The following is a 14415-nucleotide window of genomic DNA, read 5'->3' on the forward strand; positions in this document are numbered from 1 at the left end:
CTACTGTTTCAAGCAATGATCAGGATCATATAGTATGTAATTTGTTGTGAAATACTTCACATGTAATAGGAGAAATTTTCTGCTCTGCAGGACTTATAGTTTAAATACGCAAAACTGTAATAGGTGAGAACTGAGATAAAGTGATTTCTCCAGGGTTGAAAAGAGTTGTCATTGAAGCTACAGCTATATTGTTAAACAGGGATTTCCTTTTTCTCCATATAAAATGAGACTTAAGTGCAGATAAGCGGTAATACACATACACTTTTCTTCTATTCTTTCTGATTTCTAGAATTAGAAACTTTAGTTTGCAAGACAAATAGAAACTGAATGGTCGTGTACAGAGGCCCTACTTGGATATTTCTAAGCAGGACCTTAGTTTTTTAACTAGATTACATGAAACCCAATTCGATGCCTTAATCACAAAACCACACTCTAGCAGAATGTACAAATATTTTTAACTGTTCAACGTATAACACATTTCTTAAATATGGAAGAGACATGTGTTTAAGCATTTTATGTAAAGTATTTGTGGAGCAAGGACAGAATTTTCTTTTCCTCAGCATGGATGAATGATACTCAGGTAGCTAGGTTGTAGTGTTCTTTCTCTTGATTGATGCAGCTGAGATTAAATCATTCCATACAAAGGTAAATAATTTCAGCTTCAGAACAAAAGAAGGAATAATTCCCAGCCCACCATCCATGCTCAGATAGGCAGAGTGAGTATTCATGTGGGTTCTAAAGGGAAAGAGGCAAAGGAAATATGACTCTCTCTCAACCTGAATGAATTTCCTTACCATCAGGCTATTGAAATAAAGACTTAATGCCTTCTCTCCTTCCTGCTTGTTGAGAAAAGATTGGCATGGATGCTCAACTTCTGTGTCAGAGCAAAAGAAAATGTTCAAGCTTGCAACCCCAGATTTAGATGCCTAAGAAATAAAATTAGGAAGACCTTTCCTTTATGTAGGTCATCAATGTATAGGCTTCCAAGTTTTGTGAATTATTGTTAGTGTTTCAATACAAGTAGATCTGTATATGCAAGTCTATACATGCTTCAGTGACCTATTCCTTTCCAAAACAGTTCAGTAACTTATACAGTAACAACACAAAAGGCATGCAAACATTAGATTGTTAACAAATCATCGATACTGTTCCAAAGTTTGCCCAGAATCTTTGGCCTCCATTAACTATATGAATCCCTCCTTTACCTGCTTCCTAAGTAAGGTATTTCCAAGGCAGGTAGCTTCACATATCAGTAAATTATTCCACATTCTCCACTTTAAGCACTGGAAGTCACAGGAAGATAGTTACAGCTGACAAATAATACAGATATTTAGACGTACCTAGCTGGGACTAAAGCTTTCCAAATACTCTTTGCTGAAATTGGCTCAAACTTGGAAAATAGCAGGATTTAATATGTATGTATGGGAAGTACTGTCCTGTCAAAGGCAGGTATCCCTTTGATAGCTAGTAAATAATTTCCTTCTATCAGCAGATTAGAGTAAGCTATTGTGCAGCTAACGTCTCAACAGTGGATTGCAAATTAAATCCCCACTGGGGTTTCTGATATGAAATCCCAGTCCCTTATCCTCTAAGCCACTCAGCTTTTCCTCTTAAGCAACTCAATAAAGTTAATATTCATATCTGCATCTCACTGTTCCTACATTATATGGACAGAATGTAATAGTTTTACTTTCTTTGTGACGAAAGCTAACAACTTACAAAAGGTGAGTAATACAGAAAGTGTTGTCACCTTATATCTTCTTTTTTTGGAGGAATGATTACATGAGGCATTGGACTCCTACAATATCTTTCAAGTAAAATTCTCAAAGCACTAGAACTTTAATGCATTAAGTTTCACAACACTTCTCAGAAAGAGATTAATATCTGTTGATATAATTGCCTTAATTACCAGGGAGTGAGGGTGACTTTCTGTGACTAATTTTCAGCTTAAATATATAATAAACACAGGAGAGTCATCACTCTCTGATTCACTATGGACTACTTGCAGCGCTCGATCTGAATCTCTTGCAGTAGATACAGAAAAGTGGGAAAGCCAAAGCACTGCTAGTAACAGTTTAATGCGAGTCATAAAAAAAGGCCTATACTTGGCTAGCTGTAGATGCCCTATGCAGAAAATTACAAAGGAGGAGACAGAACTGCTGGCAATACGATTATGATCCAGCCCATGCTCTGGGATTTTTCTGAGGAAATAATTGGTGGTTTGCATTACTGCAGTAGAAAAAGGGATTAGAAGAGTTTAGAGAAAGTACCCACCATTCCTCTTTTCAGAATAGCTATGACCTTTGTTACAGCTTGAAAGATACTGCTTTAACCTGCAGCCTTCTCCTCATCTATAAGTCTGCCATTAGCTGGATATTTTTTCACAAAATGGATCTGTTGTTTTAGGATAAACACAATATACCAAGAAGAATTTTCCATTTCAGAATTTCTGAAAACTAGTATATCTTACTGCTGAAGAGTTTTTTGAGTTTCTGCTATGATGATTTTTTTCACTGCAGCATTTCTCTTCCTCATTGATTTTACTATTTGCTCTTACAACCTAAAATCATGTGATATGTAGTTTGCTCTGGTTTTCTGATATGACATGGAAAAGAGGCTTTGTGTGTGATTGCCATAAACAATTTTAACCTGAAGATTATTAGCACAAATCAAGTCTCATTTATATTTCAGGTGAAAAAAGAATGGATATTGTTATACACCTTTATTACATTTATTTTGCATTTTAAATGCCTGTATTGAAAATAAAATCTAATCCTTAGCACTCCTCCACACATTGCCAAAGCCTGTATTCACTCAAATAGAAACTGGAGGAGCCTGTGCAGTCCCAGGATCACACAGGAAATGCCACTGCATTTTTGACATGATCTTACACTGTATATATCTAGAACTGTTAGAAAAGGATCCTGGAGCAGACAGACCCTTGGTCTGACCCACTACAGGCTCTCTCATGTTCGTACCTAGTCACTGCTTAACAGGAAGGAAGCTGAGGAGAAGTAATTGCACTGACTTTTCTGTTCGTTTTACATGGTCCATTTCTGAGAACTGCAGGCATTCCTGTTAAATTACTGATACCTTTTTTACTTTCTTTCCATTGGGTTGGATTTACTTCGTGTCCCCTTAATCCTGTCTGATACTGGAGCACAGTAACCACATCATGCTCGTTCAGCTTAGTACATTTCAAGACCATAGATTTTAATAATATTGCACCTTTAATCGTGACTTTGATCATTCAGGTAGACATATGCAGAATTACTATCTTCATAGCAATGTCTTTTCTTCACCATCTGATGCCACATCATCGTTCCAAAGTCGACAATGATTCAGGAAGTTGTCTTATTACTGAGTGTTGTGGGCTTCTTTAAGTAGCAAGCAGTCTTCAGTATTTTTTATTCGTGATCCAAGATGCAGCGCCACGAGGGACTTTGTTTAGGAATGACTACATCACTAATTGCAAACCAAAGATACATTCATGTGGAAATTAGCCATGTCTGAGAGAACAAGGAAATCGAATTGTAGCACAATCCTGTTCCTGATACCAACCAAGAATATGGCTATTTGACGGTAAACATCATATCACTCGTTTTTGCAGGACTACAGGCATTTGGGACATAGGGAGGAATGCAATTTGAACACACATTTTAGTGAAAGTCTCTAATTAAATTCTCGAGTGAGAAATCTGTTCAGATGCTTTTAACTTATTTACTTCCATATCAGCATTAAATCATCTTTTGCATAGAGCCTCAGTAGAGAACAATAATTCCACTTCACAGAAAATGTCAAAATTGTGACATTTATTTTTGTTTTGCCTTGGAATGAAAATCAAGCATTCTGAGATTCCATGCAGAAATAAATACTCTTTCATGTCCAGTCTAAAAATATTTGGAAAGTATTGAAATGGTTTGCCTCAAACATAGTAAATTTTTTCTTACGGGAAATGTTAACAGCTAAATGTGTTGACTGTTTATTTTTGGACCTAGATGAGTTCAAGAGTGGCTATTTCAGCACTGGTGAGGTTCTTATTTAGGGGTATGTCTACACATCAATCAAAGATGTGTTATAAACAAATCAAGCTCCTTCTAAACTCACTGGCTCAGGTATCCCAGAGCAATGCAGTTGCAACTGCGCAAACTCCAGCCCCTCAGTGATGACCTGTAGTTCTTGACAGGACTTGTGCAGCTCACCATGACACTCTGTAGACCCACGTGTGTGGATTGTGTTCCAATTCCAGCTTCGGCAGTTTATGGGGCTGGGTAGAGAAGCAAGAGAAGCCAGTTGCAAAGAGATCAGGAAAAAGACTTAGTCATAAACATGAGAGTGCCCTGACCATCATACTCTCTCCACTGCATTCTGCTATTGAGACGATATGAGAGTGTGTGGAAGTGGAGAACTGGAAGCAGGAGTAGCAGTTTGGGGCATCTGTCTTCTCCCTGGGCCCACTAGTGAGTGGGAAAATAAAGAAGCTTTCAAGTTCAGCACTCTTTTGGCTTGAGTTTTCACTCTGTTTTAAAATGAAAAACATTAAAATGAATTTTATGCTTTGTGTGGTGCAATTTGTAATAGAAAAATGTGAAAAAAATAGACCCGAAGTTCCACATTTCATTATTTCTTTCAGCCCTTTTCATAAGGACTAGTTTCAGTACGATGCTGACATGCTAGTAGTAGGTAGTGATGTTTTTTAGCCACAGGTTGACTATATTTGTGGACAGCATGGATGCTTATCATACCGTATCTGTGATAGCCATATGTTCTTGCTTCGAAGTTCACGAAGGTGTCATTGACCATCACTGTATCCCTTCAAAATGAACTTAAAAACAGGCTAAAGAAATATCTAAATTCAATTTTTATTTTAGAAGCTCACTTTGAAAGCAAATTTTGAACGTTGTCTGAGAGGTTTTCCAGAATAGCTATCCCTGTTCGGTGGGTAGGATTACAGTACAGGTGATCCAGAAATATTCCTTGGGTTGTCCCTCAGGATCTACTCAAAAAGTTTGTCTGCCCAGCACAGTCACTTACACTAAGATTTCTGTGTTGTGGTCCATGCCAGAGCTGCTATGAGCGAGATCCTGAAAAATCTCTGTAGAAGTGTTCTGTGGGAAAAGTAAATAAAACCGATGTGCTGCTGTTGGCAGTAACGAATCCCTGCCTGTTTGTTTGGGGTTCTTTTGTTTGTTTATTTTTACAATATTTGCAACTGTGTTTGAGGGGGAGGAAGGTTGAGACAGTGTCTCATCACATAATTCCTTCCAACAGCAGCTAAAGCCCAACAGTAATGGCTGGTCTGTTATTGAGGTACCACGTACAAATGTAAACAAACTTAAATGTCTGCCTTCAAAAAGAACTGCTGCATCCACATTAGTTAGAAGAAAACAGTTTAAAAAAGGGAAGCCGTGTTTCTTACCAAATTGCCTCCTCCTTTTCCAGCACACAGCAGTTTTTTAACCACACAAACACAAGAAATAGACTCTTTGGTCAGCCAATCAACACACCTAACAGTAAACAAAACTATTACAGAGTAAAATCAGCTACTTTTTTCCATATTAGACTTGGAAAGGTGGGGAACGTGGGAACATGAAGGGAAGAAATGCTTCTCCTAAAGCAGGAAACTGTCCCAAGCAGTGATGCCTTCCTGCTTGCCCTCTGTGGTTAGTAATGGGCCTCAGAAAGGCCTGCAGAGATCAGTTTCTAGAGAAGATAGGGCGAATGAAATCCCCAGTCTGTGAAACACGTACACTGGCTGGACTCTAGCACACTTGCTGCATTAAAAAGGTGTTCCAAGTTCTTGCTCAGATACTATTAAGCAGGAGAGCTGGCAGCCTGTCCAGATATTCTTCATCCATGACCAGTATTTAAGAAGGCTGTTTGCACCACTTCAGCAGCGATACTCTTTGTCTCATGTCAGGAACAAGCCTAATTCAAACAATCTGGAGTCCTCCAGACAGGGAAAGAAGGCGCTTTCGTTACCTGTCTCTCCCACCAACTCTGAAAGTTTACCTGACCCAGAGATGCCTCTAACACCACTTCTAAGAACGAGGGAATGGTTTGTAGCTTGTAATGATTATCACTGAAATAAATGTAAAATAAGAGCACTATCTTCCCACCAGCACAAGTCCGTCAGAGAAGAAAGCAGAAGAAACCTTTCGGTTCTAGGTGCATACTTTCCATATCAGTGAAGTGATTTACAAAAAAGTGATTGAGCTGATGGTTCTTAAGGGCTGAACCAGACCTAGGAGTTCCTGCCATCACTTCTTCCCACTGCCAGCTGTATCTGCTTAACTCTGGCTGGTCGGTGTCACACAAAAAGAATATTCTTTAGAGGAACTCTTTACCTCCAGCAAAGTGAGTTTTGCCACCTGATGTTCTTCATGGCCTGCATCTCCTTTCTTTGCTTTCCATTGTTCATACAGAACTTCCACGAGTGCAGCTTCCCAGCATAAAGAAGTGGTCTGTTTCTGTATTTACCTGCTCTGTTGAAGAATGCGGGCTCTGGAGTGGCTTGTAACACCATGTGATAGCTCCACTTACACAGCTCAGAGAGAAAGGGTACTGGAAGTGACAGTACAGATTCATTGCTGCCTAACGTAGGAGCATCACTGCAGGGGGAAATCCTAGACAATTGCTGCTGTAAGGGCAGGCTTTGTGAGGGGAAATAAATCAATGAATAATTATTGCCTCTGACGGCAGCGGCAGCCAGCAGCACAGCTACGAGGGTGAGACAGGCAGCACACGCTAATCGGCTGGGGGAATCCTGTCTTGACAGTTTTCATCCTGGTCCATTTCTTTCGGCAAATAAGATGCATCTGTTTGCCTCCAGCTCTCAGCAGACAAAGTAAACAGTTGTGCTACAGCAGGTCACAGTGTGACTTCATGTAGGTAAACTGAACGGCTCTGAAGCAATAGGCATTCATCCAGCAAAAGGACACCCAAGACAACATGTGCTGAGGGTAGCTTAGCAAATGCCATGGACGAGGAGCAAAACAGGAAACGCCAAGTGCAATTGTCAAGGTGCAACAAAACATAGTGGTAAACACTTGAGCCAAAATAAAATACCCAGTTCTTATTTAACCTTCCTCTCCCTTTTCTTTCCTCAAAAATATCTGCATAATTTCTGCAGTGGCTATTCCCCCTCCCCCCCTCACTTCACAGTGTCCACTTATCACAGTAAATGTAACAAATATTCAAGGTTGGCTGCTAGGATTCTGTGTATTCCTGACTCCCCTGAGAAAGTGTGAGAGCACAAATCAGGAATCCCTTTGGGCTGCGATCTCTTGTCTTTCACATGTTGGTTCATAAGATCCATCCATTTTCTCTTATTCACATGTATAATGACAAGCTGCTTGATTTGAAATTTCCATTTTGCTGGATGCTAGCCACAGGTTTCAAGGAAATCGAGCTATTTAGCTTTTAGATTCCACGGTAGCCCAGGTACAAAAAGCTTCTCCTCCTCTATTACATTAATATATCTGCCAGAATCTATGTGGTTTACAGATTTTATAGTTGCTAATAAAGTGTGAATAGCTGTGAATCTTGATAACTAAAACCATGTATTGATTATTGATTACAGAAAGTCATGTTTTGCATGAATGAAGAAATAATGTTTCACATTATCCTGGGATTTATTAAAGACATTAAATGATAAGAAGGGGAACTATTTCCCCCTTTTTTCATATATTTCTTTCCATAATTATATGTGTTAGATATCTATTTTTGTTCCTTTGTGGAAAAGCCATTAAGCTTATTCTATAATATTTGTAGTTTCTCTTTTATGGGACTGATGTTTTTGTTGACCAGGACAGAGTTTGTTTTTACTTTAGGACCTAGATACATTCTGCCTATCTTGTGGCACTGAAATTCCTTGGAATTCCCAGTTCCTGAGAGCTCAGCCTTAGCTCTCCATTTAATTAATGAAAAGGAACGTGTGCCTTGAAAGAATGGTCCAGGTACAAGTGAAATAGATCAAGGGGGTGAGTGACTTCCATTACCACTAGAGCGAAACTGGGGAGAACTTGCTCTCCCTATACAGTCAGGATGAAATCTTTAAATGCGGCTTTAGCAGAAAGTGCAGAACTGTTCAGTGCCCCAGTAGCCCCATCTGCTTTGAGGCTGCTTTTCTTCCATATTTTACCTTTTTCTCTGAGATAGACTCAATATTGGCCGCTCATTTCTGATTGTGGTAACTAGTGTTGTTGAGGTGAAGGGCTATGTCTGTTTTAGTAAATAAGCCAGTGCCAGGGAATGTGCTGGGTATGGCGGCTCTGCCCTCCCCGCAGTCAAAGTGCCAGCGCAGCCGCTGGCACGGTGTTGGACCTGGCAGGCTGGCTCCCCTCCAGACGGATCTGGACATGGCTCAGGAAGCAACATGGGCCAGGGACTACTCCCAGTAGACAACTTGGATGCAGCCTCTCTGCTGCAGAGGGCAAGAAAGTATAATAGCCTAGACGTGGGTCTCTTACCATTTGCCTCAAGGCGGGAGAGCAGTTATGACCACGTTTGCATTACCAGGACAGACAAAGCAAGAGGCCCTCTGTATTCACCCCGTATTATGAATCCCTTGGTGCTTTGGCAGTGCTGCACAAAGCATCCAAGGTAAGCATGAATCGGATCCAAAACCCATTGAAAGCAGTGGAGGCCTTCTGTTGCTGTTAATGAGTTTTCAGTCAGACTGTAAATGAGCACTAAATGTTAAGTGGGGAGGTATTGGAAAAAAAACATATGGGGACAGATATACGTTATGGATATACCGACTTAGAAAGAAAGGAGAGCAAAACTAAGGGTGTTGAAAGAAAGCAAAAATACAACCCAACCAGGCAAGTTACTGCTGGGCTTTTAATAACATACTGTTTTTTCATGTCCTGCTGTACAAAGAGTCTGTGGTGATTCCATCTAAATGCTGGTATCAGTCTTTGATTTATACTTTGCTTTAGACTTTATCGAATAGGCTAAATATGTAATTTCCTTACAAAATTAACAGTTTCTCAAAATGTTTCAGAACTGCACTTTCATTTGTCATCTGAATCGAGCCTATACTGGCCCATTTTCTAATTTGATGATAACAGCATTAATTCAGCCTGAATACTGCTTATGAAATAACTATGGTGTTTGGAATCCTACATTTTATGTTTGAGAAAATAGAGCTTTGTAATAGGCTATTTGGAAGTCATAGCTCAATTAAGAGTTGAAGTTATTCTTTTGACAAAACAGTTATATCATGTAGGCTTTCGTGCATTGGGTTTCTTTTAAGAGTGAGATAATGACTCAAAAAGGAAGAGAAAAAGCAAATATTTCCACGATTGCCATACTCTGACTTTTCTTTCCGAAACAAGTGAAATTTCAGTCCATCCTGTGCCTTATGACTTTGTCATGAGTTTTAAACTCAGTCTCTTCCAGGAACACTGAGAATAACAAGCAAATGTGGATTTTGTGAGCTGCCTCTTTTGCATACCTTTCCGCTTACACTTTTCAAGTAATGTTGATGTAATTAATTATGGGTTTATTGGAATACAGAGCATTCTTGTAAGGAAATAATTGTGACACTGATTTGTCATCTTCTGATTAAAAGCACTGTACATGTGATTGCTTTCAGCTGTTAACTGTGCTGCAGTTGATGGGCAAATTATGCCCCCAATCCACTCATCCATACCTCCTTGTACTCCATACATCCTCATTAACTGCAAGATTTATCAGAGCAGAATTTCATTGAGTCAGAGATACCTTCTTGGCAAAGTCAGTTTACCGAAATAATAATCCAAATGCTGTTCACTGTGCAAAGAGTCTGTAGGTTTTCACTTAAAGCTTGTATTCCTTCTATAATCATGATCTCCCACCACGCTCTCACAGCTGATACCTCTCTGTAGCTAGTCTCTCATGAGTAGGCATGGATGACTCTTCAAATAACATTTATTACTAGCCGGAAGCTCTCAAGATGCTGCTACTTAGGAAAAAAAAAGTTAAAACCTGGTAAATAATCCAGCCATCTGATGAGAACAGCAGGGCACAAGTCTGAGCAAAAAGCTGACGTGCAGAAAGACACCGATGACCCGGAGTGGGTTCACCCCTGCTGTGCTCTGGGCTGGAGCATCGCCCCGTGAGCAGGGGCTGGGGCAGCAGGGTTTGTCCACCCTGGCGCAGAAGCGGCTTCGGGGGCACCTCACAGCCACCCCAGTGCCTACGGGGAGGGGACGGGCAGGGGACAGCCGGGCCCGTCACAGCCGTGTGTGGGAGGGCAACAAGGCACAGCAGGCACGAGCTGACAGGAGAGGGGTTCAGGCTGGGTGCCAAAACCTCTCCCTGTGAGGACAGGCAGGCCGGGGGCAGGCAAAGGGACAGGCTGCCTGGGAAGCTTGGGCAGGCTCCATGCTTTGTGGGCTTTAAGATCCGTTTGGGCAAAGCCCTGGGCAACCTGGTCCAATCCCACAGCTGGCCCTGCGTGGAGCAGGGGTACACGGGGGACCTCCTGAGGTCCCTTCCAACGTGAATTACCCAGTGATCCTAGGCAAGTTTTGCAGCACTGGGGCAGCACTGGTTACACCTGACTAAAGCATCCTCTTGTTATCCCATTTATAGAAAAATTTTCTTCAGAGACTCACCCATTTTACACAACGTCCAAAATAAATGAACAGTATTTGTTTGCTAGGGATACACTCTGGCTTCTCCCAGGAGTCTTTTAGAAGTTAGCCAACATGCGCAGTTACACTTTTTCCGTAGACTCACATGAACCTGCTCCAACGAGAAGCTGAGGATACCTATATATAGAAAATTAGTACAAGTACCTTTATATAAACCAGATTATTTTGAAACAAAATATAGGCTTCTTTCCCACCCCCAAGATTAATTAAGGCACTGTGAATATATTTTCTCTATGCAGTCTTCTATCTAGAAACTAAAGGTGTGCATTTCTTACAAGGACTGAATAGAGCAAATGGGATGACAGATCTCTATCTAGATGGTTGTCCCAAAAGATGCGCTGCATATCTGTCCACTACTTGTTTCTGCCAGTTTAGGATGATATTTTAGCTCAATAGTAGCTATCCACAATTCATTGTAGTATTTCATCTTACAGATATAAAGGAGAAAAGATAACTTTTTTTTTCCAAGAGCCCTTCATGAATGCCATGAAAAGATATCAATGTACCTGTGAAACAAGAGGCTTTTGCAAATAGGAATGCAAGAAAAAGTCTTGCACATTCTCAAACAAATTGCAGATGTCAGGCAAATCAATAAATCTTGTGGATATCAAGAAAAATAAGAGTCCCAGCCGCTTCCCCCGAGACTCTTTATGTAAAAGGTGGCACAATAATTATGTAGGTGGATTATGATCTGTAGGCAAGTGCACTGACTATTAGCATCTGAAAGTGACGTTTCCTTCTCAGAAAAATTTAATATGAGCTGCAAAGATGCATTTTGCGGTCGACTTGCTTGTACAAAAGCTAAATCAGGCATGCTCTTGTAATTGTACTGTATACATTTTCCAGCTCAGACTCTGGTTCGACTGCCTCTCCTAAGTCAGTTACTATGGGTAGAGCTGGCCTAATTTTTTCAATGCATAGCACATTTGCCTAAACACGCAGTTTATGAAACAGTGCCACTGAAATGCTCCAGTCAGATCTGGCAAAAAATAACGATCAGGGAATGAGGACAAGGGAGAGAGCAAAAAAAAAAAAACATTGAAATGTTTTATTCTGACAGCTTGGAAATGAACTTTTTGGCTTTTCAAGACAGCTCTTTTCTTAGAAGAGGAAATGTTAAGGAACATTCAGAGTTAGATAACTGAAAGTTAAACAAAACTAAGAAAGCCCTTTTTAATGAAATGAAAGATTTCAAGTTAACCAGAATTGATATAAAGTTTTCATTTCATTAATTCATTTTTAAAATGGTGCTACTTTGTAAACCAGATGGGTTTTTTTCGGTTCAGGCATAAAAATTAAAAATCGACCATGGAGTCAACATTAAGTTTGAAAATCTGCAGGTAAAGTATCTGTTACCTGGTGAAAAAAGTTATTTTCCTGTCGCCTTGAAAAATGCTCATGTGCTCAAGACTTTTAAGAATATATCATATCTTTGGGAGAGCTGAGGATGTCATTAGAAGTATGGATGAATGCTGTGATGTTGGTGTTAACAGCTAGTCTTTTGACCTCCATTTGTTGTTGCTGTTGTTATGACAAAGCTTAAATAGATACAACCAAAATCAAGGAATACCTTTTTGAGAGCTGTCATAGGAGAAAAATTTCCATTTCAGAGTGCTAAATGAGGGCCTCTGCACCCAGGTCAGCCATAATATGTCAGCCCTGTAGCTACGGCCAGCTCTCAGAGGGGGTGGAAAGAGTTGGAAAAATTGAAATAGAGCTAAACAGAAAGAAAACCATATTCGGCTTTGTCTTCCATGAAACAAACCTGATTATGGCAAGGAAAGAGTGTATGTATATATATGTTCACCATAAGTAAAGAGAAGCACAGAAAAGAGAGAGAAATCCATCACAAAATGCACTGCCTTGCCAGCACAGCACGTCCTACAGCCTCATCAGCCCTGCCCCACAGGGGTGGAGTGGGATAGCCAGGGATACCAGACTTGCGGTGGGAGTCCCTCCTACCATCCCTGTCCATTCACGGTCTTGTCTCCCAGCTCCGAACCTGCTTCAGGCCCCTGAACTCCGGCGAGGAGCACCGCTCGGGCACAGCCGATGCCTGAGCCCCGTTTCTTGCATCGCACTGGGCTGACAAAGCCAGGCAAGCTCAGAGCCAGCTCCAGGCACTTTGCTGTGAGCTGTTCTGCTCTGTGCAGATGTGCCACTGGTCAGAGGGGGAAGAAGAGAATGGATTTGACCTTCTCTTTGGAGAAATGCCTGTGCGTTGTACATAGCTTGGGAACTCCTACAGGATCAGGCCTCATCTTGATGTCTGGAAGAAATTTAACTAAAAGGCTATGACATGAAAACCTGGACATTTGTAGAAAATGACAATTGATGGCTGGAAAGCCCTGAGGCAGGGTAAATAATGCCCATGGGGAGGTTCTGCTGGGAGGAATCTTGCTACAAATGGTTTCATATCAAAAGCCATTTCATTTCTTGTGGGAGGAGGTAAGAGAAAAATGAGCCCGTGTTATAGCTGTTACTAGTATCACCTAATGCAATGGTGAAAGGCATTGCAGTGATGACAGTGGTATATGAACTCAGGTGAAATGGAATGGAATCTTAAACAGAGGCAATACAATCATTTGTTGAGTTTAGTCAGATGATATTTGTGTGAAAAAAAGAGTACAAATTAAATTTTGTTAATGCCTTTCACTGCCAAGAACTTTAAATGGCTACAAGTGGGATACTAGTGAAAAAAGGAAAACCTTGCAAAATCGTAGACTTAAACCTTCCACATTTGTCGCTGGACTTGTAAATTTAGTGATTAATTAAATTAATTTGATAAGGTAGTTTTGTTTCTGTATGTTAGTTTTTACTAATTATATATGAAATCCACTAGCTAATAGGAGGCTGACAAGCTTTTTCTCTGTTTGTGTCAGGTGGTGAAACTAATCTGAACTTGAGGAGCAGGGAAGATCTAAATACATCAGATACTGGATCAGAAACCCAGGATAAAAATGCAAATAACCATGGAACTCAGTCATCTAATCCACTGTCCAGTTCTGTGACTGCTGAAAACGGAAATTCAGTATCAAATGGTAAGCAGCTTTTAATCCCAAAGCTCTTCTAACATAAAATTGCTGAATTGTTTCCCTGAATGAGCTTTTTAAAATATAGTCAAGCTGGAATCTTCTGAGTTGTGAAATATCTGTGTTTCTGGAACTGGCTTAACTTTGTATGTGTGAACTGATAAGCCCCTCTTCAATAAAAGCTGAATGTGAAGAAAATAAAACAGCCTCTGCTGAGGAATTTGTAATTAGCTCAGCTCAAAGTCTATAAGCAGCCTGAGGCACGGTGTACTGAGACTTGAGATTTTTGATCCTATAATCAATACAAATGGGACAGAAAATGGAAAATCAGGATCTCCCTTTGCTACAGGTGCCTTACTAGTGAATGACAAATGGTTTATCGTTGCAACAAGATGTTCAAAATGGTGCAAGAACAGTGACAGAAAGAATGAAATCTTTCAAGGTCCTAAAAGCATAAATCCTGAAGATATAAAACCAGTACTACATAAAATCACGCAATACAAATACACAAGTATGAATAATCACAGAATCACAGAATGTTAGGGTTTGGAAGGGACCTCTGTGGGTCATCTAGTCCAACCCCCCTGCCGAAGCAGGGTCACCTACAGCAGGCTGCACAGGACCACGTCCAGGCAGGTCTTGAATATCTCCAGAGAAGGAGACTCCACAGCTTCCCTGGGCAGCCTGTTCCAGTGCTCTGTCACCCTCAGAGGGAAGAAGTTCTTCCTCATGTTCAGATG

The 14415-nt window shown here is 40.5% G+C and overlaps 1 protein-coding gene across 5 annotated transcripts in view; it reads left to right on the forward strand.

The window, feature by feature from the left end:
- Window positions 1-14415, forward strand: part of MYO16 (myosin XVI) — a 411384-nt gene that overhangs the window by 367844 nt on the left and 29125 nt on the right. For all 5 annotated transcript variants that reach the window (XM_075424696.1, XM_075424706.1, XM_075424665.1 and 2 more), the window contains one exon: window positions 13526-13684. In XM_075424696.1, coding sequence (XP_075280811.1) covers window positions 13526-13684 — 159 coding nt within the window. The remainder of the gene's footprint in view (window positions 1-13525; window positions 13685-14415) is intronic.

Source organism: Opisthocomus hoazin, chromosome 1 (genome assembly GCF_030867145.1).
Source record: "Opisthocomus hoazin isolate bOpiHoa1 chromosome 1, bOpiHoa1.hap1, whole genome shotgun sequence".
Lineage (NCBI taxonomy): Eukaryota > Metazoa > Chordata > Aves > Opisthocomiformes > Opisthocomidae > Opisthocomus > Opisthocomus hoazin.